We start from the raw sequence: 26,966 nt of genomic DNA on the forward strand, positions 1-26,966 counted from the left end.
TCTTGATATCAGAGAACATCTGAGGTTAAGGGCATTCTATGACTTTCTCAGTATGAATGGAGGTCATATGACAAATCTGTTTGTCCTTCTACATCAATTGATATGCAGTATGAAGAACTGTTTTTCAATTTGCATCAGAGGGTGACCAGATTTTCTAAATCTGTGATCTGTGAAGGTTAGATCACCTAAAAATTTAAATAACCCTCATATTGTTCCATAAATACTTCAATTTGGTCTGTTCTACACTGTGGCAGCGGGGGCGAGGTCGAGCGTTCGTCCGGACAGAGACAAAGCGGTAAGGGTGTACACACCTGAGCGCTATAATGTCTAACACCTGTTTCTGATTGCAGTAAGCACTGGGGAGAGCGATAAAACGGGACCACGCCAGAGACGAGGAGAGAGAGAGCTCCCTGAGAGAAAACACTGTGTTAAGAGTGTGACCTCATCTGAAGAGTGTATTGCTGAAAAGCCGCTTTGAGTTTGTTTAATTAAAGTTCTACCTTTGAGTTGCAATCCCAAGTTTCCCGTTTCCTCCTCTCCCACCCTACGAACCTCTTACACACACATAAACCTATTGTATGGGTTTAGAAAACTTAGCCACATGGACCACTTTCATGATACTTTTATGTAGAGCTGGGCAATATGGCCAAAAATATTATAACAATAAAGAAAATTACATTTTGGCTCATATCTTTGCAACCGTAAGGGCTAGAATCAAAATTAGCTGGATAGCTAGATGCTAGCTAGTTGTTACCTAGCCTCATTACTGGTTTCCATGACAGCAGGGCTATGTAGCCTCTAGCCTGCTAATTCTTCCTAACTGGCTGAATTCATAACTGTGATTCAGTTAGCTAGCTAGTTGTAACTTTGCCGAACTGCTTGTGTTTTTAGCGACATGTACCTGCCCTACTGAAAAGACCAGCTTAACCAGCATGCAATTCCCACGTTGGCCTTGGCTGGTCTAGAAAGAAACCTGTGTTAGTTCGGAATAACATGAGGGTGAGTAAATGATAAAAGAATTGTCATTTTTGGATGACATCAGAGCAAATGTCTGTACAAAGTGTAATGGGGAAAATGAAAGAAAGTTCTCCTGGTGTACTGTCACGATGGTCCTCTCTCTAGCACACCGTTTTATTCTCTGTCTGTCTCTCGCTCTCTGTGCTATTGTCATCACCGTGAAAGTGCTGACAATGAGGAGAACCATCATCTCACCAACAGCTGATCCATGAACAACGGAGGTGCATTCTGACAAACTCCATCACAATTATAAGGAATGAAATTGCCCTTGACAATAGTTTATTATGAGATACAATAGATGCTGAGCAAGCAGCAATCTCATTTATCTTGATGAGACCCTTGGTTATAATTTCTGCTCCTAACAGACTGAGACAGTGAGAGATATACAGTGAGCTGCCACAATCCAATCAGCAGTCAGAAAATGAGGACACATGGGGACAAAGTGTGAATCCACAGCACAATATATAATATAATAAGCATTCTGAATGTGAATGCATCAAACTCAACCTGGGCACCAGAACCATAACATCACAGAGCATCCAGAGGACTTCTGACTATCAGCATAAAGTTTGGTCTGCACTGCAGCATGTTCTGGCCAAACACTGCTCACTTAGACAGAAAGAAGGCATCAGCCCGACATATAAAGCAACCAGTCATATTGTAGTCATACTTAGATGTCATAATTTACTCATGCTCGTGTTGTTGCAACTTTCTTTCTTATGTGTAACACAAAAGGACAGTTTTTAAAGACCATCCCAATCCGTGTTTTCAATATTTCAAAAGAGATCTAATTGGTTTTGGGCGAGAACAGACCAAACTGTAACTCCTTTTTCACAGTTCATCTTGACATCTGCAGTCTCCTTGGTGATCATGATTTCAAGTTGATTACAGTTCGTTGCACCATCTAGCACTCTGCACATGTGTCAAGTGCTAGGAAGTGTAATCAAACTTGAAATCATGATTGTGCCAAGAGACAGCAATAGCAAGATTTAAAGTGAAAAAGGAGTTACACCAAAACACCAGTTTGGTCTATTCTCACCCAGAATCAATAAGATCGCTTCAGAAGACATGGGTTAAACCACTAGAGTCATGTGGATTGCTTTCATTCTGCCTTTATGTACTTTTTGGAGCTTTAAAGATTTGGTCACATCCACTTGCATTGTACGGACCTACAGAGCTGAGATATTTTTCTAAAAATCTTTGTTTGAGTTCTGCAGAAGAAAGAAAGTCAAATGATGATTTTCATTATTGGGGGAACTATTACTTTAAATGTCCTGTCCCACGCACAATGTGTGAGTGAGAGAGTGAGTGAGTGAGAGAGTGAGTTAGAGTGAGAGTGAGTGAGTGAGTGAGTGAGTGAGTGAGTGAGTGAGAGTGAGTGAGAGTGAGTGAGAGAGTGAGTGAGTGAGAGTGAGTGAGTGAGTGAGTGAGAGAGTGAGTGAGTGAGTGAGTGAGTGAGTGAGTGAGTGAGTGAGTGAGTGAGTGAGTGAGAGTTAGAGTGAGTGAGTGAGAGAGAGTGAGTGAGTGAGAGTGAGTGAGTGAGAGTGAGTGAGTAAGAGAGTGAGTTAGAGTGAGTGATTGAGAGTGAGTGAGTGAGTGAATGAGAGTGAGTGAGTGAGAGTGAGTGGGAGAGTGAGTTAGAGTGAGTGAGTGAGAGTGAGTTAGAGTGAGTGAGAGTGAGTGAGTGGAGTGAGTGAGTGAGTGAGAGTGAGTGAGTGAGTGAGAGTGAATGGGAGAGTGAGTTAAAGTGAGTGAGTGAGTGAGTGAGTGAGTGAGAGAGATACCGAGAAAGATGTAGGTTGCAGGGTTTTAGAAAATAACAAAGAACAGAATGAAATATTTTTTGTCAAACTGAATATATGCATTACTACAGCATTAACAAAATAACTGAGTATTTACTCTTGGATTTACACTGACACCTAGTGGCATGGATGCAGCATCATTCAAACACAATAATTGTCAGTTATTGATGCCATTTTAAAAATGTATTTGTAACGCAGTTCAACGGATAGGAGGAGGCGAGAACCGGCTTGATGACATAAATAATATTTTAATGATTAACTTAAACAAAAGAAAACACACACACGACGGACATGTCCGTAAGTGATCTCTCTCTACCGCACCATCCTCCGCAGTCAGCCTTTATCCCTCTCGGAGGCTTGATTAGCCTGATAAGGGACCGGGTGTGTAGAATCACGACCTGGCCCCGCCCTCAACCCTGCCACAATATTATTTACAGTAAGCCATGAAAAATTACATTCATGAGAAAAAGTTTCCTATTTTAGGGCGGTTCCTAAGATTAGCGAGTAGTATTCGGCTGGTCAAGTGATCATAACATGGCCGCTCCCATGAGGGGACCCTCTCCATGTAGGATAAAACAGCTTCCTCATCCCATGTGAGTGCTCGTGATTTTCTACATATGTTTTAAAATTACAAGTCATGTCTTTAGAAGTAAAACTTTTATAGTGAGGAAAAAATTACGGAGGTGCACCTTTACATGGTATCTATAAACACACATCATAAGATTGTCACATTCTTTTTACAAACCCTTTGTGCCCACACTTAGCAACTTACCAGGAGCCCCAGGCTATCTTTTAAATCAGACCCTATTAGCACGAGCATCTGGCGTCGCCACATGCCTCTGCATCCACTCAGTATGCGACACCCACACTCGCATACGCTGCATTTACTATGCCAGAGGACTCACAATTACCTCTCACATCTGATCATCCAAACACACACATCCATGTGGCAACACTTCAACACACTACAGAAAAAATAACACGTGGTCACAGAGAAGGATTTACAATTTTTTAAGAAAGAGACGGACTCAAAGTGAATCATATTCCTATGCTATGACGCCACAAAGATGATCAGCCTTCAGTTCATTCTGTTCATTTGATGTAAAACTTGGTTCAAAGTCAGTAGGGGATTTTAGATATTAAGGCCAGAGAGAAAGTGGGTGGGGAAACTCAGCAAGTTTCTCAGCAAAAGACATCTAATTGACATTGATGACTACACACTTCACACTAACACACACTAAACAGGAATGAGAGCAGAGGTAGCCCCAAAGGAGCAAGTCTTGACTGTGCAAGTTAATGAAACTGGTGACTCTCTGAGGCCCAGGACAAATAGAGAAGTGGTTTTAGCAGACTTACTTACACACACATACACAGGTTGTCTTTTCTAGCATAGTGGGGACTTCCCATTTAAGTATGTTGTTTTGATAGAGAGCTAATGATGTTTTCCACTTGCCACCGACTAATCGCAAGAAGCAAATCCTAGTTTTGCTGGGATGTGACAAAAACTAAAGGCAATTGAATGTTTTTGTTTTTTTGTTGTTGTTTTATAGGAGAAGCCCTTTTATAGGTTCTTTCTAAAAGAAAGACTTCAACATTTCATTTGCCAACGAACTTGGGGTCTTCAAGCTAAGTGTGTGTGTGTTTGTGTGTGTGTGTGTGTGTGTGTGTGTGTGTGTGTGTGCGTGTGTGTGTGTGTGTGTGTGTGTGTGTGTGCATGTTTATGTGGTTTACGAGGACATTTTTTTAGGTTATAAACTGGTAATTACAAGGGTATTATGCTACAAATGTGGTTTAGGAGGACATTTCTAATGTCCCCATAATTCAAATTGCTTAACATACTAACCAATGTTTTTTGAAAATGTAAAAATGCAGAACGTTTTTTGTGAGGGTTAGGATTAGGGGATATAATCTATAGTTCGTACAGTACACTGTAGTTTTCACAGCATTATTACTGTATAATAAACAAATGCTTACTGTAGAACCTGTATACAGCATGTTGCTGTAGATCTGCAATGCATCATGGTCAAATTTCTTTGGCAGGGAATTCTACAGTAAATATATTTTTCCTGTGAATCAGAATTCTGTTATTTTGAGCAGGATATTTTTATTCAGCAGTAGAAACAATAATCAGTTTTTGCTGATGGTACACTTTGCATTATTTCGAACACAGATGTTTTTTAGTTTTTGTTATCACGCAGATAGAGGACCCGACATGTTTATATCCTCCAAAACGTTAACAGTTACACAAATGATGGGAATGTAACGCTATGCTGATGGACACCTGCTTTTCTCCACACTATTTTGTTGCAAGAGCTTACTGAAAAGATTCCACACTTTCTTCAGCCTTTGACTTCAGCAAGATAACTCTGATAAGATTGCATTATTTTGAAATGCGACATTACTTTAGCACAGTTCCTCGTGTTACCTGTGTGTATAACTTTAAGAGTGCACTGGGAGAGAGTAGTAGAGAGAGACACCCTCCTTAGCTAGTAAGCTTGTGTGCATAATATTACCAAAATAAACTATTTGCACATGCAATTTTGATAGATTTTGTTATCTGGTGACATTTAGTTGATAACGACATCAGTTACATTAACATTAATGAATAAAATGTTCAATTGGAATCGTATGTATATGTGTGTTGGTGCGCTAGCTAGCTCAGTTTGGAGAAGCTTGTCACTCGTTTTTCTCTTGCTAGCTACCGTGAGGCATGGGCTACCAAGTACTGAAGCGGGCCAAGGCGAAACTAAATGCAACAATGGTTAAAGACTTTTTTGTACCATTCGCAGGGTTGGGAGGGTTACTTTTGAAAATGTATTCCACTGCAGATTACAGAATACATGCTGTAAAATGTTATTTGTAGCTTATTCCGTTAGATTACTCAAGGTCAGTAACGTATTTTAAATACTTTGGATTACTTCTTCAGCACTGGTACATTATTTCACTTGTTTTGACTATAAAACTCTGCCAAGTGTTTTTCCAAGTGCAAACAATGTTGTTTCTCTGCAAACACAATCCCTAGATATATCGAGCATGTTAAAGTGCACAGAAACCCTGCAAACTTCAGGTTTCCATGTGGGTTTTCCAAGTGCCCTTCTAATATAAAGACATTTTGAGCATTGCAAACACACTTGTACCTAAACCAGCAAGTGTGTGGGTGTGTGTGTGTACTGTTATACCATGCTACTGCCCTTTTATGTAGTGTTGTCAGTAGTAGAAACATATTGTGGGATTTCTAATGGGAAGTAATGAGTCTTCAAAAATGGTCATAGTGCCATCAGTCTTGCCTATACATTTCTACATTAGTAATTCATTCTTTCCACTGCAGGGAAGAAGATCCCAGCTCAAGAAAAAGAATCCAGTTCAGGAACAATAAAGTCAGTCTTAGACATTTTATTGTTTAAAATTCTACAGTTTTGGTTCATATTTAATTTGTGTTTTTTATACATTTGCACATTTAACTGAACATTTTAATTGCTTGTGTGTTTTGTTTGCAAAAATGAGTAATTAGTGTGATAGAGTTTTCTACAAAGTGATGTTTTTGTGTGGTTTTTTTTCACACTGAATCAATGTTACCAGGATACATGTGACTGTCAACGAGTCTCAGAAAGCAAATGTAAAACAATAGAGGACTTGCACACATCTTTATGATTAACAACTCCTTCCCTTTGTTTTTCTTTTTCTTTATTTTATATTTGTCTCTAGAAGTACACTCAAAATAACTAAAACCCCTCAAACAATAAATCAATTATTTTAAAACTCTCTAAATATGCATGAAAGATTAACTAAATAATTTCAGGCCATGCAGTTTACATTGACAGGGTAACTTGAACAAAGAGGAAGGATTTGAAGTGTTGTTTACAAATGAAAAATGTTTTCAAAATGAAATATACAAAATAAAATCTATTTAAAATTTAAAATGTTGAAAGCTGAATGAAGTCATACAATGAATGTCATTTTTATGGCATTAGTCTTCATTTTACAGTATGTAATTATTTTACAGTTATTAATTTACAGTATTAAAATGAATGCAGTAATGCCTGTTACAGCAGAATAATATTTGCTGTGATAAAAATACAGCATCCTCTTACTCTGATGACAATTACATTGCTGTGATTATTACTGTAATTACAGTATTTTACAGGTACTGTGATTACATTTACAGTAAGCATACTGTGTATTGTACAACAGCAACTTACTAGTTAACTGCTGCCAGCCAGTTACTGTACATTTTACAGTGTTCTTTTTACAGTGTATACAAATTATTATGTCTTTGGAGAGTCCTCAAAACTAATGTGTGTGTGTGTGTGTGTGTGTGTGTGTGTGTGTGTGTGTGTGTGTGTGTGTGTGTGTGTGTTGTGATAGGAAGCAAAGAGGCAGATTTGACATTCTTCAGATAAATGTCTTCCAGAAATCTGCAGATTGTAGCAAGAGAACGTGTGTCTATCTGAGATAAAAACTGCTGAGGAGATCTCAGGAGAAATATTGTTTTCTTGCCAATCAATAATATCCAAAAATGGAGGACAGTTTTGGTAAAATTCCAAGATTTCCACTTAATTCCATGTGAACCCTTTTGCACGTATGATAAAACCGGTGTTATTAAACTATTTTGTGCTCAGATGTGTACGATCACTCTGGTGTGATCTACATTCATGCTCCTGTTTACCAGCAAAAGAGGGACTGAAGCGGTTGTCATAATGAATCAGCTGCTCAAATAGTCTTTTTAACATCACAATATCTTAATTTTTTTTAAGTTACAAACATTTAAACAATCAGTAAATAAAGGTTTAAAGCCGTTACCGTAGGAGTGCCCTGTTTTGATGCAGGGCTGCGGCCATGTTTTCTGACGTCAAACAAAGAATATACAAACCAGTCAATCCAATTGAGCCTTCACCCATTCCATCCGTCACGCATTGTAACCACTTCTGGTGATGGGAAAGTGGAAGGGCTAGGTTTTTATAACCTTCTATGCTTCTATAATGATCTCAGAATCCCATGTTGCATTGCATGTAAACAATATGGTGGCACGCATAGCCGTTCACGTTCGCATCTTATTTATCATAATCCATCATTATAAACATCTATAAAATATAATTATATGTTTGAAAATATAAACTCAGCAAAAATGTCATCTCAATTTCAACTGCTTTTATTTTCAGAAAATGTAACATATTAAAAATATTTGCATGAACATTAAAAGATTCAACAACTAAGACAAAAACTGAACAAGTTTCACAGACATTTGACTAACAGAAATGGAATAATGTGTCCCTGAACAAAAGTAACAGTCAGTATCTGTTGTGGCCACAGCCGCATTAAGTACTGCAGTGCATCTCCTCCTCATGGACTGCTCCAGGTTTGTCAGTTCTTGCTGTGAGATGTTACCCCACTCTTCCACCAAGGCACTTGCAAGTTCCCAGACATTTCTGGGGGGAATGGCCCTAGCCTTCACCCTCTGATCCAACAGGTCCCAGAAGTGCTCAATGGGATTGAGATCTACTGGCCATGGCAGAACACTGACATTCCTGTCTTACAGGAAATCATGCACAGAATGAGTAGTATTGCTGATGGCATTGTCATGCTGGAGGGTCATATCAGGATGAGTTGCAGGAAGGGTACCACATGAGGGAGGAGGATGTCTTCTCTGTAACACACAGCATTGAGAGTACAGGCCTCAGTGTAACGCTCATTCCTTCCAATGGTGGTGATGGTGAGTCCAACCATCCCCCCCTGGTGAGACAAAACCGTGACTCGTCAGTGAAGAGTCCTGTCTGTTCCAGTGAAGGTGGGTTTGTGCCCATAGGCGACATTGTTGCCGGTGATGTCTGGTAAGGATCTGACTTACAACAGGCCTACAAGCCCCCAGTCCAGCCTCTCTCAGCCTATTGCAGACAGTCTGAGCTCTGATGGAGGGATTGTGTTCCTGGTGTAACTCGGGCAGTTGTTGTTGCCATTCTGTACCTGTCCCGCAGGTGTGATATTCGGATGTACCGATCCTGTGCAGGTGTTGTTACACGTGGTCTGCCACTGCGAGGGTGATCAGCTATCGTTCCTGTCTCCCTGTAGCACTGTCTTAGGCGTCTCACAGTACGGACATTGCTGCAATTTATTGCCCTGGCCACATCTGCAGTCCTCATGCCTCCATGCAGCATGCCTAAGGCACGTTCACACAGATGAGCAGGGATCCTGGGCATCTTTCTTTTGTTGTATCTTTAAAATACAGTGTCCTGAAAAAGAGACGTTTCTTTTTTGCTGAGTTTATAATCTGACATTCAGTGCTGCTGCTGTGATATAATCTGTCCTCCATTGCACCCGTTGTGAATTGTAAAGTAAGATTTGTTTTCATTACAGCGCACATTAAAGAACTCACGCTGGGTGATCCGTCAGTACAGGAGAAATTCATATTTGAAAAGGTTAATGACTACTTGATGCTATTTTGTTGGCATCCCCATCAGACATTTTTGCATCACTTCAAATAGCTTCACCTTTCCCTGTGCACCTTTCCAAAAATTCAAACACCCCACTACTGATGCATTGTTTGAAGAATCTCCAAGACACAGGTTCTGTTCCTATGGAAACCAGGAAGTAATCGCGTTCACATAAACAATATCCATCTAACACAGCATGATACGGAGGTTACATTCTACTGACAGTTATGTTTAGGGTTGAGGTTTAGGAAAGGGAGTAGTGTTAATAAAATATGACTTCCTGTTGACTGTATTACATTTTGTACAACTAAAATACAGTTCGCTTTTGCCGCCAACCTGTGGACATTGTGGAAATGGGTCAGCGACACTTCCAGCTTCGGCCACTAGCAGGAGTGGTTCCAATTTTGGTAAGTACAGACCCGATTTCAGCAGAACTTTCGACCTACACGTTCACCAAATGCATAGTGTGATCAGTCTGTGAAAAGAAGATTAAATGAAAGGGAATTGCGACTGAGGCTGACTGATGTAAATAGAAGCATTTAGTAGATCTCTTTGGGAGAATTACAGGGTAAGAGAGAGAAGCATGTAATGACTCACAGATGCTAAAGTGGTGTGAATCACTCACAGTGGTCACTCCATCTACTGTGCGAGTCCACCAAACACACTTAATAGCCTGTATACACACTAGCACACATGATTTTTATTACATGTTACATACTTAATGCTATATTTTCCCTACATTTTAGTCACTAACAGACATGGAGTGCACTTACACACTCACACACAAACATTCTAGGTGATATTTCGATACGAGAGAGGCAACAGTGCTCTTGTAAGATGAGTGCTCATACAGGATTATATAATGAGACAAGAATTCTCATATCCACTTTAAAAAAGACATAATTAGCCATCTGCTCTCTGTGGACGCAGCACCACCAAAACGTCAGAAAATCTAATCAGGGAGAGACAATGAGCAGGCAGACAGTGTGTCTTTGAATAGAGAAATGAGTTTTTTGCATTCTTGGGGTTTTGCTTCGCGATAACGACGTAGGCTAGGGCTTATGTTCAATCTAAACGTCTGCAAAAGCTCTATTTTTGCAATTAAGTTCCAAGACTACATATGCTTATTTCTGGAAGGATAGAATGGGCAGCTTGTGTTCATTGTTATTCTTTCTATACTTTCTATCTTTAACAGCTCAATTAACTTACAACAGCTGATAAAGAACCAAGAACCAAATTGCTCTCTGGCATTTTCAGTGAACAGGGTACACTGTGGCATCCCTTTACTTTTTAGAAAGCAAATTTTGAGGAGCACCTACGCATGGATTATCCCTCTTATACCATGGTCACTTGTCAGAATTTATAAATTACAGCTGTAATATATTTCTTGCAGCGCAAATTTTGACTGGAAGAATAAAAAATATCAGTTAATTTTATCTAAGGGCCGCTAGATCTGCAGCTCCGCCTGTTCTATATCAGACGCAGAGACAAAGTAGTGCGACCATTCACTTGGTCAAAACTGTGAATTTAAATGCACAATCCAGAAATAATAATATCCACAGAATGTAGAGGGGTTGGCACTCCAGAGAAATGTATTATTTAATTATTATTCATTGTCATTTTCACATTAATGTCTAAAAACCGACATTACAAACATGGCAGTGACAGTAAAAGTAGCACTTACTGTTTAATAAGGGGAAACCCATTCAAAACACACTCTGGAACCTGCAGATTTTGACCTCTGAGAAATCGGTATGGTATCCATCAAGGCTGCACGTGGGTTGTGTGTGGGGGGGTAACCATTTAAATCATAATAAAAAATGTCAGAACGCTGACGAAATTTGTTGAACTCATATTTAACCTCCTGAGACCCCACGTTCACATATGTGGACATTATGTTTTGGTTTTGCTAAAGGCTATGCATCATTTACTTTAATTCAAACCAACTGATCTCAGTTCAGGAGACTCTAGGCTGTCATCAAAGGGTTAAACTCTCGACCCACCAAGTCATGTGACCAAAAAACATGGTGCCGATCTCAACTGAGTTTGTCTTTTGGAGAAAAACCAACAAAACTACGTCTGGTAAGGAACCTCCTTAATTTTTTACATATTTTACATAAAACCTTTTTGAGTCAAAGAGTCTCTAGTTGAAAAAATGTCATTGATTTATCGCTAAATGGCATGCATTCACTCCTAAAATCCAACCAAAAGTTCAGTTTCAGGATGCAGATGATGTTTGGATTACTCAACATATTTGGCAGACATAGAACAATGATAATCAGTACATAGATTCAGAATTTATAATGTATAATTTTATTTGAACATGGTATTATGTTGAAATTCTTGTTTAGTTCACACTTTCCTATTTCCTGATAGTTTTTGTAGTCCTTTTGTAGTTTTATTTTATTGGTTCTCCCTGATTGTTTCCACAGGTGTTCCTCATTCCCTTTGTTTTCCCTGTTTGCCTTGTCAGTCTTTGCATGTTTAATGCTGTGATCTGTACGTATGTTCCCTGTGTTTTGTTTCTTTATGTTATGAGTTACCTGGTTTTCTTTTGTTCATTAAAGACGCTGCATTTAGATCCTCCATTCTCTCCTGATTCGTTACAGGTTGGCAGTGAATGGATGATGCTGGCCATCACTTTGAATCAGAATTAATTATGCTAATTTCTGAAGTAATGTCTGTAATGTCTCAAAAATATGAATAATCAACACTCCTGGAAACATAATAAACTATTAAAAAATATATTATTATAATAAAAAAATAATAATAATCTTACTTTCTATTGCTTGGTATTATTTCTAATTTTAGTCCCGCTGTCCACATTTGAGGACAACAAATTTTAGGAAAACCATTTGCTCTAAAATGTTTGGTTTTTTTTACATGTTTCTTGGGGTCTACTAGTTACAGATGAAAAAGGAAATGGAAAATACACACAGCAGCCACGCTCGGGTCTTAGGAGGTTAAAAAAAATATTGATAACTGATACAAATTGTTAATCATTTTCAACATTTCTTTTAATTATTACTAAAAACATAATTTTAAGCTGTTCCCACATTTTCACAGATTTTTGTTTTTTAAAGAATAGAAAAATTACTTTAGATACTTTAGATAACTTAAAGTGATAGTTCACCCAAAAATGAAAATTCTCTCATCATTTATTCACCCTCATGCCATCCCAGAAGTATATGAATTTCTTTCTTCTGCTGAACACAAACAAAGATTTTTAGAAGAATATTTCAGCTCTGCAGTTCCATACAATGCAAACTAATGGTGGTTAAATCTATATCTTCAGAAGTGATATGATAGTTGTGGGTGAGAAACAAATCATTCAAGTAATTTTTTACTATAAATCTCCATTTTCACTTTCACATTCTTTTCTTTTTGGCAATTTGCATTCTTCGTGCATATTGCCACCTATTGCAATATGCACTAAAAGGACTTTAATATTGACCTGTTTCTCATCCACACTTATCATATCTCTCCCGAAGACATGGTTTTAACCACTGGAGTCATTTGGATTACTTTTATGCAGCCTTTATGTGCTTTTTGGAGCTTCAATTTTTTGGTACCCATTGAAATTTATTGTATGGACCCACAGAGCTGAAATATTCATTATAATTTTCATTTTTGAGTGAACTATCCATTTAAGACTTAAGATAAAGAACACCTCACTCGTGAGGTCTATTGGTGGAGATAACTGGCTGGTCTTTCATTCTCTTCCTCCATCTCCTTCACTAAGGTCACTTGTTGGACTGGAATACAAATTCTCAAATCACCTCAAATTACATCAATAAAAAAAAATTACCTGAATAGTTTTTCAAATTCATGTGACTTTTTGGTGACATTTCAATGACAATTGAACTATTTAACATTGAGCCTGAAGGAAAAGGGAGAAACCTTGGTAATGTGGTTTATGCAGATTTAGGCTCTGAACATATGGCTGTAACCACCATAAGCGTATAACCATTATTCAGATTAGAACTCAACTGATATGTATTCCAATGGTTGATTATAAATGATTACATTTGGTCGCCCAATTAATATGTGGTTACATCCTCACCAGAAGTGTCCTTGATCAAAAGACGTAACGCATTGCTCCAGGGGCACTTTGTAATTAGTGTATATAGGACAATTAGGATGAAACCATCAGCTAAATAACTAATCAATAATTAGCAGTTATATTATATTCAGGTATGATGCTAAAACGTGTGGTAATGTAGACCAGTGGCTAAAGATTCAGACTGGAAACTGATATTTGAAAACGATGATTCATGAACGTACACCAATGTGCGCTTGAGGTTGCTCCAGTGGAATTGTCTCTATATGAGGTGTAGCATACTTTAAATCACTTTGGATATAAGATAAACGAATTAACTGACTAATTAAAAATGGGCAATTCCATTGCATTCACCTACGATTCCAAAAGGTAACCAAGAAACCCAAAGCGCGCCTCACCTTGGAACTTGAAACCTTCTATCTGGATCCACAGACAGAGATCCTCGGTGTCGCAGTCGCATCTCCAGGGGTTTCCGCTGAGCCCCAAAGAGCGCAACGCCGGCAGGCTGATCAGCGAACTGATGTTAAGCGCCGTCAGGTTGTTGCGGCTCACGTCCAACACCTGCAGCGCCGCGTTCTCCACGAACGCGTCCGAGTGGATCTCCGACAGCCCTGGGTTATCCGTCATCCTGAGCATGACCAGACTGGCTAGCGGGCCAAACGTCCGGTCCTCGATCTGTGCCAGGGTGTTGAAAGACAGATCCAGGTAGGCGAGCTTGCGCAGGTTGCCAAAGGTGGACTCGGAGATCTCCGTCAGCGAGTTGTTGCTGCAGTCCAGGTACACCAAGTCCGACAGGTAGTTGAGCTGCAGCGCCGGCAGGTCGCCGATCCGGTTGTTGGAGATGATGAGCTGCCGGGTGGCCAGCGGGAGGTCAACGGGGAAGTCGGTTAACTGTTGCCCGGCGCACTGGACCACCAACTGGTCGTCGCACACGCAGCGGTCCGGGCAGCCGGCGGTGAGAGCCGGGGACGGCGCTACATCCATGATGAAGATTAATAGAAACACCAGCCGCAATGATTGCGCGCTCGGCTCGGGCACAACACGCATGATACCGCCGCCGGCTTCATCGACTGTGCGTGCACTCGCGCATTCTTCATTGATCTGTGTGATCCTGCTCGGTCGTTAATGCTGGTCAGGACAGCTGAAATGTTACCGAGCCGATGCTGTCATTAGGAGGCTCTTCCACGCGCGCGCACGCAAGTCTCCTCAACAGCGAAGGTGACCGTGGCGCGTCTTTAATTTCGCGAAGTCCTTTGCGTAAATCACTTTCTGTGAAGATCACCATAAGCTCGTTCGGTGCCCATTTTCTTTGCAGTGTTATTTTCGGGGTCCTGGAAATAGTTTGTCTTCTAAACCGCGCCGTTTGCTTAGTTAAGCACAAAAACTAACACATCTTTAAATGACTTGTCTCACATGTCCATAAGTATGATTCTATATTTAAACGCACTAAAGTTACGAAAATCTGTCCTGAGGCGCACCATCGTGCTGTTCTTATATTGTGGCTTGCCTCTGGTGTGTGTTGCGCAGCTTCTCTCTGCAGCTGTGAGTGTGTGCGTGTGTGTGTGCGCGCGTGTGTGTGTGTGTGTGAGAGAGAGAGAGAGAGAGAGAGAGAGAGAGAGAGAGAGAGAGAGAGAGAGAGAGAGAGATTGTTGCACTGACAGAGTGTGTGTCCCGCTCAGATGCACAAGAGAAAAGTACCCCCCTCTACCTCTGACAAGCTTTGAACACAAGAGTCCATGCGCTCTGACAGCTCACAGGTGGCACTTACATTGAACGGGCATTCAGAAAAAAATTAAATTCCTTCAAATTATTGTAGAGTAGACTTTTATAGTATAATATTGCAACCTATATAGTGTATATTGGTTAAAAATAGTTCTACTGCCTGTTTAGTATTTAAACTATAACTATAGTAAATATAATACATGACAGACAACACTAAAAATACAATACAGCAATTTTGTGTATGTAGTTTAGCAGCCCATAAAATATATATTCTGTGTATATACTATTGTAGGCTATATATATAGTAGCAACCTATAGCAGGCTATACATTTATGCACTAAACAGTCACTCTTTATCTGAAGCAATGGAGAATTCGAGGTATATATTTTGACTTAGTTTTGTGTCCCCTGGGATTTAAACCCTGCCTTGACCTTGGTGTTGCTAGCACCATACTCTACCAGATAAGCTATAGAAACCCTATAGATTTATACTGTAGTATTCTATAGTATAGAATACAGTCTATTATGTGCAGTATTGAATAGTAACCTAAAGTGTGTATTCGTTAGTACAGTACTAGAAATGTATAGTATATGCAAAATACCTATAGTATACACTATACTAAAAAATTAAGTACATAGTTTCTGTGTATTGTAGCCTTAATATATTTTTGGTGTATTCAGTAGGCTAAATAATGACTATTGGAGTAAGCTATACAATGATGCACTTGGCAGACACTTTTATCCAAAGCAACAGTGATTTCAAAGTACACATTTTATAAAGTGTTTATTCATTTTTGTGTTCCCTGTGAACTGAACCCATGACCGTGGTGTTGCTAGCACTGAACTGTAGGAACCCTTCAGTAGTCTATTTTATGTAATTCAGAGTATTAGTAAAGTGTAGAAGATGTTGAATATAGTTTAGTATAGTATAGTGTATATTTGTTACATAGATATTGTATAATAGGCTATAGCTATAGGAAGTATACATCCCAGACACAGTAAAGTAGACCATTGTATTTTCTGTGTAATTGGCTATATATTGTGAATTTTAGTAAGCAGAAAGGAAGTAAGTTATATTATACAGTTATGCACTTGGCAGACACATTTATCCAAAGCAACAATTAATTTAAGGTATATATATATATATATATATATATATATATATATATATGGACATTTGATCAAGTTTTGTGTTTCCCAAGAATTTAACCCATGACCTTGGTGTTGCTAGTGCCATGCTTTACCAGTTGAGCTATAGGATTCCTATATTTAGTATAGTGTAGTATAGTATAGTATAATATAGTAGAGTGCAGTACAGTATACTGTAGTAGAGGATAGGATAGCATCCTGTAGTTTACATTACATTACTAAACAAAACATACAATACATGATTTCTGAGTAGTATAGAAGGCCACATATGTATTATTGTGTATAGATTAGGCTATATATTGTGTATACTAGTAAGCTATACATTGGCAGACACTTTTATTCAAGCAAGAGTGCATTCAAGGTATACATTTCTTAAATGTTTGTGTTTTTCTGGGAACTGAACTCATGCCATTTGTGTTGTCAAAGCATAGGGAAAAGAGTTACTATAGAGACAAATACAGAGTAACTAAAATTCATTTTTTTTTGCACACAAGAACTCAAAGATTAGTTTGTGTGTGTGTTGTGGTAAGAAATAAAAATGGCTGTCGCATATAACAAGGAAAAAAGGACAGTGGCACGCTGGGGAAATGCATGGATTTAGCGCACTGCTTATCTATGTGTCTTACACACACAAGTCAGCTTGACTGTCCTATAACTTCATGATCTGACACGTGTGTGTGTGTCTGTCTCAGATAGGGTTAGGAGTGACGTGTAGGGACAGAGTGTACAGCCACTGACTTTGACCGTCTTGACTGCCTCTGTCTGTGTGGCGAGAGAGAGAGACTGTTGCGTTTGAGCTGACGCAGGTGCAAAAGAAACATGATATCATCGTCATAGAACATGGAGCCTGTGTTAGCCTCTATTATTGTTGTAGAGGAATCGTTGTATCATCCTATACGAACAAAGAGTGCTATTCTTGGTTATCATCTCCATTACTCCCTGGGCTTTGCAGCAACAAGCCTACATGTGCAAATCATAATCATAACAGTGATTCATTTGATTGTATAACTTTTATTGTGGTGGAGTATGTGGTGGTAATACTTGCCTTTAGCTGTCTAGGCCTCCCACAGGTAGGCCCACTCACAAATCCAGAGCTGTTGTCTATGACTGTGGGCCGTTACTCTATACTGGATATGTGGAATATCAGAAAGTAATAACAAATCAGTGCTTCAGTGTGATATGTAGGTCCATGTGTGTAAAAAAAAAAAAAAAAAAGTCAGCTCAAGAGTTTAAGTTGAAACAAATAATGTTATACTGACACCATTATGAACATGCTGTTTCCTAAACATATCTTTTCCATGCTCTGATATTGACATATGGATGGGATTTCATGTTTTGAAGTAAATTTGAGGTCTTACACAAGATGATGGGAAAATAAATTGGTTCTAAATAAGAGTGTTACACCAAATGTCAGAAGTTTCCACACCTAGCAGGTTATATTGGGAAGCAGACTTGTCTTTATTTTAATATATTTTAATTATCATATAATGGACCCTGTTCTTATTTTCAGGTTTGGAATATGGAAGTAAACTATAGCAGGGTAAACTGTGCTGCTGGGGCCGGTTGCACCAGCTATACGCAAGTTAAAACTTTGCCTAGTTGTGGCATAAATGGGCACTAAGTCGCAATTTACACGCTATTAAATATGTGAGCATTGCAACATTAATCTTAGTTAGAACGTAACCCAAATGACTAAACTAAATATTTACGGAAGATTCCGACCAGGAGTAAAGGATGGAAAAAAGCTGATTTAAAGACATCAATGAGGTCATGTTTTGGTTGTCAGGCTTCAGTCCTTTTGACATATATGATGATGTTGGCATTTACACTTGTTTACATTTATGGGAGAAAACATTATGTAAAAAAAATGTACCTCTTCAGAATGAAACCGATCTAATTGTGCACTTTCCTGTGTATGCTGCCCGGTGTCAAGTTTCAGCATATACAAAATATATACAATATTAAAATAAATATGTGTCTTTTTTTCCAGCCTGTGGTATTAGTATTTATTTATCACCCCTTATTTGTTTTAGATACATGTAACCCGAACACACACACACACAAGACGAGACAGTCACAATGCAAGTCAAAACTGCTTTATTAGATAAAAAGCAGGCGAAGGTACAGTGGGGAAAATCCAGAGGGAGAATGGTCGAGGTAAGCGTAGGGTCGAGAGCCGGGAAAATCAGGATATTACAAAAGGGCAAATCTACAATAGAGTGGTCAAGGAAAGCAAGGGGTCAACGCAGTAATCAAACAAGTAGAATAAACAGGGGGAGCTAGGGGAACACTAGTGCTGGCAAAGTGAAGGGGTAACTAAACAATAACCAACCAGAGTGAGACGAATGTGCTGTGGTATTTAAAGAGGTGAGTGCAGGTGTAAACAATGATGTGGTGATCGGGACGAGTGCAGGTGTAATCAATACTCTGGCGATTGGGAGCGGGCATGTGAGCCCGCGGGGGAGAGATTGCGTGCGAGCGGGAGAGCTCGAAGAATCAAAACGAGCGTGAACGCTCGTGGGCTCAGAACGAGCGTGCACGTTCGTGAGATCGGGGCGAACCGAAGGGGCGGGGTTCGTTACAGTACTCCCCCCTCTGCTATGAACGGCTCCTGACGGCCGCGCTTGGTTGCAAGGAGCGCGACCTCTGGGAAGTGGTGCGGGACGATCGGGATGTTGGCGGTGGTAGTCCAGTTTAAGAGCTGGATCCAAGACATCTCTCGATCGTACCCACGACTGCTCCTCATGTCCGTAGCCCTCCCAGTCGACCAGGTACTGCAGCTCGCCTCCCCGACGTCGGGAGTCAAGTAGAGCCCGGACCGTATAGGCAGGCTGACCACCGACATTGAGTGGTGGAGGGGGTGTCAGGGCTGCCGTGGGTGGGAACATGGGGCTGTAGTGCACTGGTTTGAGAAGGGACACATGGAACACAGGACAAATTCTGTAGTGGGGTGGTAAAAGTAACTTGTATGTGACAGGGTTAATACGTGACAATATTTTAAAGGGGCCGATGTATTTGGGACTTAACTTCTTGGACGGCAGCCGGAGGCGGATGTCACGGGTGGAGAGCCAAACCCTTTGGCCCGGATGGAACAGGGGGGCAGGACGGCGTCGGCGGTCTGCCTTAGCCTTTTGGGTTTGGACCGAGCGTTGTATCCGATCATGGGTGGCTCTCCAGACCTGGGCACTTCTCTGGGCCCAGGCATCCACCGCCGGAACGTCGCTGGGGTTAGCCTCCCATGGGAATAGAGGTGGCTGGTAGCCCAGGACACACTGGAAGGGGCACTGGAATAGGTGTGTGGACGAGCTGGAATATGTGTGTGGACGAGCTGACCAGACTGTTCTGGGCGTACTCTGCCCAGGGGAGGTAGGTGTGCCAGCTGCCTTGGCTTTGGGCGCAGTAGGCCCTCAGGTACCGGCCTACCTCTTGGTTGAGGCGCTCGGTTTGGCCATTGGTTTGAGGGTGGTATCCCTAGGAGAAGTTGAGTTGGATACCCAGCCAGTCGCTGAAAGCTCGCCAGAAGCGAGAGGTGAACTGGGTACCCCGATCAGAGGTGATCTCCTCAGGAATGCCGAAGTTCTGGAAGACGTGGGTGATCACCAGGTCGGCCAGCTGAGTTGCGTTGGGCAACCCGGGCAGAGGGATGAGGCGGCACATCTTGGAGAAACGGTCAGTGACCACAAGGATCTCAGTCCGGCTGTCGGAGGGGGGCAAGTCCGTGATGAAGTCCATGGCTATGTGGGACCACGGACGATCAGGTACTGGCAACGGCTGGAGGAGACCTGCGGGAAGGTGACGGGGCGTTTTGGACTGGGCACAAACTGGATGAGAGGACAAAGTCGGAAATGTCGTCCTTGAGTGAGGGCCACCAATATCTCCTAGCGAGCAGCTGGGTGGATCGGGTAATCCCCGGGTGGCCAGAACAAAGTGAGGTGTGTACCCACTGCATGAGCTGGGGCGAATAGCGGTGGGGACATATACCCTGTTGGGGGGGTCTGAGGAGGCGCGGGCTCCTCGTCTTGAGCCTGTAGGATGGCCTCCGTCAGTTCCCACTGGACGGGTGCTACGACGCACGACGTGGGGAGGATGGTTTCTGACTCGGGGGTCTCGGAGCCCCGGTCAAACTGGCGAGATAGGGCGTCCGCCTTGAGGTTCTGGGAGCCCGGTTGAAAGGTTACGGTAAAGTTGAACCGGGTGAAGAACATAGCCCACCGGGCCTGTCGAGGGTTTAACCGCTTGGCTGCGCGGAGATACTCGAGGTTCTTGTGATCGGTGAAGACGACAAAGGGGAACCTAGAGCCCTCCAGCCAATGGCGCCACTCCTCAAGGGCCAGCTTGATGGCTAGCAGCTCTCTATTCCCGACGTTGTAGTTCTGTTCGGGGGGGGACAGCTTGTGGGAGTAGAACGCACACGGGTTTAACTTGGCAGGAGTCCCGTGAGGTTGGGAGAGTACAGCTCCCACCCCTACCTCAGAGGCATCTACCTCCACCATGAACGGGAGAGTGGGGTCGGGCTGCTGAAGGACCGGTGAGGTCATGAAGGCCTCCTTAAGGGCCTGGAAGGCTTGCTGGGCAGGTGCGTCCCAGGTGAGAAACTTCGGGTTGCCCCGTGTGAGGGACGTGAGGGGTGCGGCGATTTTGCCGAAGTCCCTAATAAAACGCCGGTAGTAGTTGGCGAAGCCCAAGAACCGCTGGAGTTCTTTGAGCGTGCTCGGTTCGGGCCAAGACAGAACTGCAGCCACCTTGTCGGTCTCCATTTCCATGGTTCCCGCTGACAGGACGTAACCCAAGAATGAGACGGAGGGGCGGTGAAAGGCACACTTTTCGGCCTTGACAAACAGGTCATGCTCACGTAGTCTCTGCAGCACCCTTGAGACGTGGACGTGTGCTCAGAGAGCGTGGCGGAGTAGATCAGCGGGTTGTCGATGTAGACGATGAGAAAGAGGTCTAGCATGTCTCGGAAGACGTCGTTCATGAACGACTGGAACACGGAAGGGGCGTTGGGGAGGCTGTACGGCATCACCAAATATTCATAGTGCCCCCTAGTGGTGATGAACGCCGTCTTCCACTCGTCCCCCTTGCGGATGCGCACGAGGTTGTATGCACTCCTGAGGTCGAGTTTCGTGAAGACCTTCGCCTTACTGACCTGCTCGAGGGACGGTTGGATGAGAGGTAGGGGGTAGGCGAACTTCAGGGTGGCCTTGTTTAGGGCCCGGTAGTCAATGCAGGGGGCGAAGTCCGCCATCCTTTTTGCCCACGAAGAAGAAACCGGATGCCACCGGGGAGGTGGACGGCCGGATGATGCCCAGCTTGAGCGCCTCGTCGATATAATCCTCCATGGCCTTGGTTTCTGGTAATGTTAGGGGGTAGGCTCGGCTTTTGGGGAGTGGGATCCCCGGAAGGAGCTCAATGGCGCAGTCCACACTACGGTGGGGGGGAAGACTAACCTGGGTCTTCGTGAACACGTCAGCAAACGCAGAGTACTCTGGCGGGATGGTAACCGTGGATTCCACTTCGGGGCTCTCTACCGAGGTGGAGGACACAGGAAGGGAAATACAGTGGGATAGGCAGTGGTCTGTCCAGTGCAACAGCTCCCCCGTGCGCCAGGAAATGTGGGGGTCATGGAGCGCTAACCAGGGATGGCCTAAAACCACTGGGTCTCTAGGAGAGTGTATAATAAAAAACTGGATTACCTCCGTGTGGAAAAGGCCCACTTGAAGGGACAATGGCATGGTCCGGAGGGTGATGAGACCCGATCCGAGGGGTGCCCCATCCAGAGAGTTGACTCTGAGGGGTGGCACGACAGGACAGATGTGGATGGACAGCTCCTGGACCAAGCCACCGTCTAAAAAGTTTCCCGCTGCCCCGGAATCAACTAGGGCTGGGGTAGCAAAAGAGACATCATTAAAAGTCAACGTTACTGGAAGGCAGACTTGCTTCTGGGTAATGTTGAGGAAAACGGACGTTCTCACCTGGCTTCTAGAGAGGGCGTGCCGGGGGCAGAGCTGGCAGGAATCAACGCGGTGCCCCGTGTTGCCACAGTACAGGCAGAGGTTCAGCGTCATCCATCTGGTTCGCTCCGCCTGGGTTAGTGGGGCGTGACCAAGCTGCATGGGCTCGGCTGGGGAAGAGCGCTCGGGAGTCACGGGTTTAGGTGGGTTGCGAGCCGCCGAAGGCTCGTGAACGACAAGGGGGCTCCGAAGAGCACGGTCCCGAAGCAGGTTGTCAACGGTAATGGAGAGCTGAATGTAGTCCTCCAGGGACAGTGACTCGCCGCGGCACGCTAACTCCATCTGGAGCCGGTCATTCAACCCCAGGCAGTACACAGTCAACAGCGCCGGGTCGCTCCACCCACTACCCGCGGCAAGGGTGCGAAAATCAAGTGCGTAGGCGGCGGCTGTGCGAGACGCCTGCTTTACAAACATGAGGCGGACATGTTTGTAAGACATCTCGGCCAGCTGCCGGGTGATCAAAGACCACGGCAATTTGGTGACAAAATTGGCTGTATGATAATAATAGAGGTCTCTCCGCGGCCCACAACGCGTTAGCCCATTGCCGTGCTTTGCCCGAGAGCAAGGAGATCACAAAGTGCACTTTCTCACAGTCAGTTTGCAACAGGGGGTGATACGTCATGTATAAAGTGCATTGCATCAAAAACCCCTGACACGCCTCCGACGAACCGTCAAACCGCTCGGGGGTTTGAAAGCTCGTGGCGCTGGGGAATACAGTGGGCACATCAACGGACACAGAGACAGGTACAGGAGGAACAGGCAAAAATTGATCAGAAATCGCACGTACCGTCTGCAGGATTTCCCGTATCTGCTGTCCCTGAGCCGCGAGTGTTTGGTCGTGTTGGCCGACCGTAGATCCCTGGGCGGAAAGTGCCGTGAAAATCCGCTCTAATGAGCTGCGGAAATGCTCGGTGGGTTCCATTGTGACTGTCCACGGTGAGGTTGGTTATTCTGTAACCCGAACACGCACACACACACAAGACGAGACAGTCACAATGCAAGTCAAAACTGCTTTATTAGATAAAAAGCAGGCGAAGGTACAGTGGGGAAAATCCAGAGGGAGAATGGTCGAGGTAAGCGTAGGGTCGAGAGCCGGGAAAATCAGGATATTACAAAAGGGCAAATCTACAATAGAGTGGTCAAGGAAAGCAAGGGGTCAAAGCCGGGGTAATCAGAATAAATGCAGTAATCTAACAAGTAGAATAAACAGGGGGAGCTAGGGGAACACTAGTGCTGGCAAAGTGAAGGGGTAACTAAACAATAACCAACCAGAGTGAGACGAATGTGCTGTGGTATTTAAAGAGGTGAGTGCAGGTGTAAACAATGATGTGGTGATCGGGACGAGTGCAGGTGTAATCAATACTCTGGCGATTGGGAGCGGGCATGTGAGCCCGCGGGGAGAGATTGCGTGCGAGCGGGAGAGCTCGAAGAATCAAAACGAGCGTGAACGCTTGCGGGCTCAGAACGAGCATGCACGTTCGTGAGACCGGGGCGAACCGAAGGGGCGGGGTTCGTTACAATACAGTTATTGAATATTGTTATTTACACAGGCTAAATGTACCAGTAATGAAATCTTGTTTTTTAAGTATCGTATTTCAGTGGGGATATAATACATTACAGCTGACAGTTACATGATTTGAGTGGTGGTGGCTTAGTGGGCTAAGCGCATAACTTGTAATCAGAAGGTCGCTGGTTCGATCCCCACAGCCACCACCATTGTGTCCTTGAGCAAGGCACTTAACTCCAGGTTGCTCTGGGGGAATTGTCCCTGTAATAAGGGCTCTGTAAGTCGCTTTGGATAAAAGCGTTTGCCACAATGCATAAATGTAAATGTAAACATGAGCAAACATGCATACAAATTTGAAGGCTGCTTATTGGATCAATACAAGTAAACGTCATATTATGCGACTATGCATAACTTTACAGAGAGCTTACAACCTGCTAGTTAAGTCTTGCCTTAAGATCACGTGATGCATTCAAATTAAGCACTGACTTAGTTACAAACTAACTATTAATCCCTTAGAGTGAACTTTACATCTCAACTTAAGTGAGACCTTACGCATAGCTGGTGCAACCCTACCCAGGTGAATATAGAGACAATAGCAAAAGTTATTACAGCATTCCCCTTTGCTCCAACAACAAAATTACTTTTCAAAAGAAAAAAAAGAGAGCTAGATGGATTACGGTAGTGAAAATAGAGAAAGATGACAAATTTAATGCAACTGTATTGAAAATCAATAACAGTAGTGTTGGATTTCTTAGTCCCATTTATGTCATGATAAAATAGCACAAATGATAGTGATAGATGTGTATTTACATATAAATAAACATTAAAAATTGTACATTAAGTTAAAAGAAAATATTTTAGTATATTCTTAAAAAATATATGAAAGAAAATAAAGTTAGCTAGATTTAACCTGCTAAATTAAAGCAGAAAATAAATAGAATTATGTGAAAAGGGTCCGTTTCAAACTCTGTGCCTCTTTGCTTGACAACATGGGAAAATCAAAAGAAATCAGCCAAAACCTCAAGAAAAAAAATAGTGGACCTCTACAAGTATGGTACATCCTTGGGAGCAATTTCCAAATGCCTGAAGGTACCACGTTCCTCTGTACAAACAATAACAACAATAGTATGCATGTATAAACACCATGGGACCACCATGAGATGCATTCTGAAAAGTGCAAATCAAAAACACAAACCTTGTGAAGATGCTGGAGGAAACAAGTAGACAAGTATCTATATCCACAGTAAAACAAGCCCTATATCGCCATAACCTGAAATGCTGCTTATTAAGGAAGAAGCCACTGTTCCAAAAAGCCAGACTACAGTTTGCAAGTGCACATGGGGACAAATATCTTACTTTTTGGAGAAATGTCATCTGGTTTGATGAAACAAAAATGTAACTGTTTGGCCATGATGACCATCATTTTGTTTTGGAGGAAAAAGGGTGAGGCTTACAAGCCGAATAACACCATCCCAGCCATGAATCATGGGGGTGGCAGCATCATGTTGTGGGGGTGCTTTGCTGCATGAGGGACTGGTGCACTTAACAAAATAGATGGTATCATGTGTAAGGAAAATGAGGTGTATATATTGAAGCAACATCTCAAGACTTCAGCAAGGAAGTTTGCTGTCTCACAAACGGACAATGACCCCAAGCATATCCCCAAAGTTGTGGCAAAATGGCTTAAGGACAGCAAAGTCAAGGTATTGGAGTGACCGTCACAAAGTCCTGACCTCAATCCGATAGAAACTTTATGGACAGAACTGAAACAGCATGTGCAAGGAGGCTGACAAACCTGACTCAGTTACACCAGTTCTGTCTGGAGGAATGGACCAAAATTCCGGCAACTTATTGTGAGAAGCTTATTTTAAGAACTGTACATCCTTACAGTAAAGTTAAGAATTTACTTTATATCTATTGTACATAAATAGTAGTACCACAACTTACAAATAAGTGGCGAACTTTCCAGTTAAAATGCTACTATAGAAGCATTTATTCAGTGTGAAAACATGTAGGTAAGCCTATGCCAGTTTTCATGTTATTAATTAATAGATGAGTGTAAATCTACTGCAAATCTATTGTACTCTATAGAGGTCATTTCTGACCTAAACATCACAGTTGTCATTATTGTTACACATAACAGAAAGGTTTAACGGCATTAAATGACTTTCCTTTATTGGGGTAAGGTCAAAAACTGTTTAAGCATCAACCAATTGGCACACATAGATTTTTGCCCATTATTCCAATTAATGTCGCATGTAAACAATTTTACCGGCGTTCTTATCGGCTTATACGTTAAACGTTTTGACGTCAAAAGCAGATAGTAACCCAGTGATTTGAAATGTTGTGTAAATTCACTTCTCTTGCATTGTCAGATTTTTGAATAAGCTGATTTTTGGCAGTTATCTGCTTATTGGTGTGCATGTAAACACTCTCAATGATTATGTCCATAAAATTACCCACAATTTTCCACTTGACATGCATCTATTATCTTAAAAGCTGACATTGATAGAAAGTCTCTCTACTAGCCCTCACCTTAGACTCTGCCATCTGCAAACTGACTCTCTGGAGTCCATCCAAGGGATAAGAAAACCTTAAGTGAGCCAGACAGGTGTGAGGGGATAAAAAATCTGTGTGGCATTAATACATAGGGCGGTTGTTGGTGACCTGAAAGGTGCATTGGCATTCTAGGGTAAGTGCCAAAGTAAACCGAACGATTGGGCACATTAGTATAACTTTCATCCCTGGATCGTCTCCAGCGTGTCAGTTTCCAGACGACAGAGTATCAGGTGAAATTGAGGAGGGAGACTTTGTTACTTTTTAATGGGTGGGTCATCTGTCAGATGCCCAGATGCATGGCTAGGTACAGCCCATGAAGAACAAGTGAGTTGTGTGTGGCATCAACAAGGGTGAATGTAATATATTCTGTTTGGGCTACAGTAGCTGTTCTTTCTTTGTTATTTGTTACAGGAATGAAAACATGACTTAAACATAGTGTAAACAATTGCTCAGAGTTTGCTCTTTCATAGGTCTTTACTGTGTTTGTTTTGTGCAAAGTCAGCAGAACATACTAATTATTGCTTTCTGCTTGTGTGTAGTTTGTGTTTGATCATATTCACAGCAGATCCAGTAGCATAGTTAAGCAGAGAAACTCAGCATTACACATACAAACACCGGCGTCTATGCACATATGCAGGAAAAGCCAAAACATCACCAAATCAAAATCTCAACCACACGCATAACCCTGATAACACACAAACATCACCCAGAT

General features: G+C 42.4%; 1 protein-coding gene across 1 annotated transcript in view; it reads right to left on the minus strand.

Annotated features, from left to right (window-relative positions):
- LOC127621564 (leucine-rich repeat-containing protein 52-like) overlaps positions 1-14,354 on the minus strand; it is a 49,108-nt gene extending 34,754 nt beyond the window's left edge. Inside the window, exon 1 of the mRNA XM_052095220.1 lies at positions 13,706-14,354. Within this exon, the coding sequence (XP_051951180.1) occupies positions 13,706-14,354 (649 nt within the window). The remainder of the gene's footprint in view (positions 1-13,705) is intronic.
- Between the last annotated feature and the right edge of the window lie 12,612 nt (positions 14,355-26,966).

This window comes from Xyrauchen texanus, chromosome 28 (genome assembly GCF_025860055.1).
Source record: "Xyrauchen texanus isolate HMW12.3.18 chromosome 28, RBS_HiC_50CHRs, whole genome shotgun sequence".
NCBI classification, from domain to species: Eukaryota; Metazoa; Chordata; class Actinopteri; order Cypriniformes; family Catostomidae; genus Xyrauchen; species Xyrauchen texanus.